At 39.4% G+C, this 4,075-nt stretch overlaps 1 protein-coding gene across 1 annotated transcript in view; it reads right to left on the reverse strand.

Annotated features, from left to right (window-relative positions):
- LOC107089110 (aspartyl/asparaginyl beta-hydroxylase-like) overlaps positions 1-3,705 on the reverse strand; it is a 39,347-nt gene extending 35,642 nt beyond the window's left edge. The window contains exons 1-2 of the mRNA XM_015381676.1: positions 3,483-3,705; positions 976-1,137 (exon numbers count right to left, since the gene is read on the reverse strand). Coding sequence (XP_015237162.1) covers positions 976-1,137; positions 3,483-3,567 — 247 coding nt within the window. The 5' untranslated portion in view covers positions 3,568-3,705. The remainder of the gene's footprint in view (positions 1-975; positions 1,138-3,482) is intronic.
- Positions 3,706-4,075: the final 370 nt, after the last annotated feature.

Here is a 4,075-nt window from a genome sequence, read left to right on the forward strand (position 1 = left end):
ATAGGTTTCATGAAACCTGTTATATTAAGCAGCTTTCTTTTACCCTGCTTGCATTGCCATTGTTACAGCAACCTTCTGATTGTAGATGTTTACATCTCATTGTTTGCAGAGATCTCTGTGGGAAACACTTTGATGTTGTGTTAAATGTGCTACATAAATAAAATGACAATGATCCAATCAGGATTAGCCTCACTTCCTAACCAGCTAACCCTTAACTTGCTAGGGCTTGAAGTGTCTTGAATTTTACAATAACAAATAGTGCAAGACAACAAAAATAAATCAAAATACACTATGCTGAAATTTTACCATGACGATGCGTTCTGGAGCCGTTTCAGAGCTCTGTAAAGCACAGATGCTTTTGGATTTAAGCTGCATCGCCACTTTCTGACTTACAATTCAATAGTAATTTCACAAAGACTCTAAAGATGTCCACCCCCGATTGTGGCGCATTGTATTAACATCGTTAAAAGGCCTAACAACAGACAGTTTAGCAGCGTGTGTCTTAATGTTGTAAAGTTTGAGATGACAATTAGAAAAGGACCCAAACAAGCAGGATTATATACTGAAGCAGACACATTATGCACTGGCAACCTTCACCTTTCAGGTGATAAAACAGCAAAACTGATCTAGAAATAAGTCAAATTTCTAGAAAAATATCACTTGCCATTTATTTGAACAGATAAGTAAAATTATCCACCAATGAAAGGGGCTCCTTATATCAGATTATTCTATTTACTGCTGTAACTGGGCTTGAAATAAGATTAAGGGAAGAATTTATTTTTTTTTAATTTAAAATGAAACTACTTTATTCCTGCTGGCAGTTAATTTTATTACTTACATAAATAAAGTCAAAAAACGCTTCTTTGCAGAAATCTTACTTTCTTTTAGCTCACTTATTGCAATAAAGCTTTACATCTACAAACACATGAAGTAAGAATCTAGAGAGGAGCTTCTCCATGGAGCAGCTGTACCCACCAATAACTCCTTGATAGTCAACTAAGTCAAAATAGACCACGGCTACAGATGTCCAGACGCCAAGCAGGGCCAGCACGATGAACCAGGTGAAGAAACTGCTGCTGCTGGATCCAGAGTCAGACTTTTTTCCATTCTTATTGACGGACTGGGTTTTGGACCCATCTAGAACAAAAAGAGCAAAACACAAGTTTAAGGACAGTTTTCTCTTAATCCATGCTAAATGAAGAACAGCAAATCATAATCCTCTGCATGCACCAGTTTCCATTTTCTCTTCCAACACATTCTTTATTTTCAGTACAAAAGGAACAGCTGGAAGGCACCAGATCTTAATAAAATAAATGATGACAGGCAATGTGTTAAACATGAGAAACAACAAAAATAATGCTGCAGGAAGCAAGGCCAGTTAGCTAAAATGTCACTGCATTCTGGGGTTTGAATGGCGGGCAGTGGGAACCATCAGGAGTATATTTTTAGTGGTCTGCTCAGAGACGCCTGCTGGAGGTCACTTTGAAAGGCAGAACTCCTCCTGTTTGGCTGCTGCAAAGGAGCAGATACCAGAAACGCTGAGGATTAAAGGCCGACGAGGGCCCTCTCCTCTATGGAGTCACTTTTCTTCCATTATTGTTGCAAATAGAAACCAGCTTCTGCAAATGGAAATAAATAAAAAAAAAAGGAAAAAAATAACAGGAATCCAAAAAATCAAACATAAAAAAAAACAAGGAAGGTTTTGGGAATAACTTCTGTTATTTTTAGGTTATTTTTATTTAAATAATTTTGTTTTAATTAGCTTTTTTCCAAATGTCTCTGTTTCAGACAAATTTAGTTATTTTACAACTGCGTACAAAAAAAATAAATAAATAAAAAAAATCAACTCAAACTATTTTTTGAGTAGGAGCAGCGCATGAACCGAACGCACCACACACGAACCGAAACGAGACAGTCGAACCGAACGGTTCGGACGGTTTTCAAAAACCGTTCCATCCCTAATATATATACATTTCTGTGTCTGGAGCGTGTATTATTAAAGTATTTCTGATTCTGATGTTTTCAATGCTGTATTATTTTCCTACTGATAAAAGCACAGAAGAAAAGCAGCCTAACAGTGTTAAAGCTGTAGGAGCGTAGATGTGCTTTATGCTTCGTTTGAAAGTCCAGACTCTGGTGGGAGAACCTCGTCCTCCATAGTTAGAAAGGGAGAGCTTCACAGTTTTAAAGCCCCAAAGTTTTATCTCAGAGTGATATAACAAGTTAAGAAGTTGTGTTTTATGCAGGAGGGCCTTAAAAATAATCTAATTTTTAGATGAAAAAAGTGTTTTTCCTCCCCTCTGCCTCCCCCCATCGATGCACGGTACCTTCAGAAAGGGAATGATGGATAATGCAATACATGCAAAGCCGGCTAACAGCGACCCCCCCCTCCCCTACCTGTTGCCGTGCTGTTTTGGCTGAAAAAGGACAAATCAGTTGTTTGGTCACAGTATCCAGAAATAAAAAAGCCATGGTGAGGAAATTAAAGAAAGCCACTTATGACAAGAAGGAGCAACGGCCTCTAAAGTCATCACTTAGAATTCCATTTAGGACTTTTTAATAGTAGCATCAACATTTTAGCTGATAAGCACCTGATGTAATAACTTTTATTTAGTTATAAATTTAAACTACAGAAAAAAAAAATGAATTTCAGTTTAAAATGTTGAAACCGCTATAAAAATTGAGTCTTCCTGCAGTAAACTGTTCCTTTCATTGTTTCAAGTAAAGAAGAAGTCATGTCCTAGTTCTGAACAACTGATTGGTGAATCCCTAACATAAAAAGTCAAATATTTTTCAGGTAAATCAACTTGATGTATTCGTCATCTTCACAGTCAGCCCTAGAGGTAAGAAGGCAGCCAAACCAGACAGCCCCACTCACACCCAGTAAGTTATTCTGGGTGTGTCCAAGAGACCCTGCAAAGCATGATGGGAGAAATGGCAGAGAGAATGAACAGGTGGTAAAGGAGATGTGTGTTGCTAGGTCAGATTTCAAAGGCACACCTCCGTGATCAGTTTGACTCTGAGTTGAAAGTTTACCAACCCGCCTGAGGCACATGAAGGGTTACTTCAGTCTAATCGTCATGGAAACGCTCAGCTGTCAGGAAGGATTTGAACAGAAAAATGTCTGATTCAGAGGTGTGAGCTGCACTTGTTGAACTGAACATAAATGAGATCCTTGCATGAAAACTAAATGAATGCAGTAGCAGAAGAACCATCCGCTTTTTCAGGTTGATTTGAATTCAGTTCAACAAGTAGGTGTTAGAAACTTATAAGGAAACTAAATCCATTAAATAACTGTTATTCATGTTTAGCATAACCAGTAATAAAACACACAATTAGTAGGACAGGAAGCGCTGATACCAAACCAGAAGAACCGGAGCTTCAGACGACATGGCTCTTCCCTTTGAACTCAACAGCCAGTCCCATTCAGGGACCTTGAAGGTTCCCAGTCCTCCCATACATCCCAGTGACCTGTTCCTCACCTTGCATTTCCCCGGCTACCGCTGCAGGAGTTGCTGTGACCACGGAAGGTGTGATGGACTCCACCAGGTTTGCTGGATCACCCATCCCTGCTTTCTGAGGGCTTGAGAACTTAAGGCAACTTAAAAAACAGCCGTCCTCCACTCCCTCTTTGTGTTTCTCTATCTAGCCCTTCCCTCCTGACTTGTTTTCTCTGCAGACAGTCAGTTAGGTACACTTGTTGTGAGCCTGGTATGGATCTGGAGGTCATTCAGGGCTATTTATAGGCTGTTAAACCAGCTGGCCCTGACATACAAAGAAAGGGACACAGTCATGGCCTGCCGCAGCCTGGAACAAAGCTAAAGGAGAGTCAGGAAACGTTCTCTCTGAAGTAGAGAAGAAAATGAAAAGACATCAAATCTGTAGTTTAATACTCAAATCTTATGAGACAAAATGATCTCTAAAAAGGAAAAAGGCTAAATAATCTCATGATTTCCACCTCCTGCTTCAGCAATCATTGATTCCAACAGTGACTAGTCTGCATATAAACAGGAATGGATCAGCTGGTCCATGAATGCAGGTCAGAAGGTAAACTGGCTCCCACAATCAATCAGGA

The sequence above is a fragment of the Cyprinodon variegatus genome, unplaced genomic scaffold, assembly GCF_000732505.1.
Source record: "Cyprinodon variegatus isolate N-32 unplaced genomic scaffold, C_variegatus-1.0 Scaffold239, whole genome shotgun sequence".
NCBI lineage: Eukaryota > Metazoa > Chordata > Actinopteri > Cyprinodontiformes > Cyprinodontidae > Cyprinodon > Cyprinodon variegatus.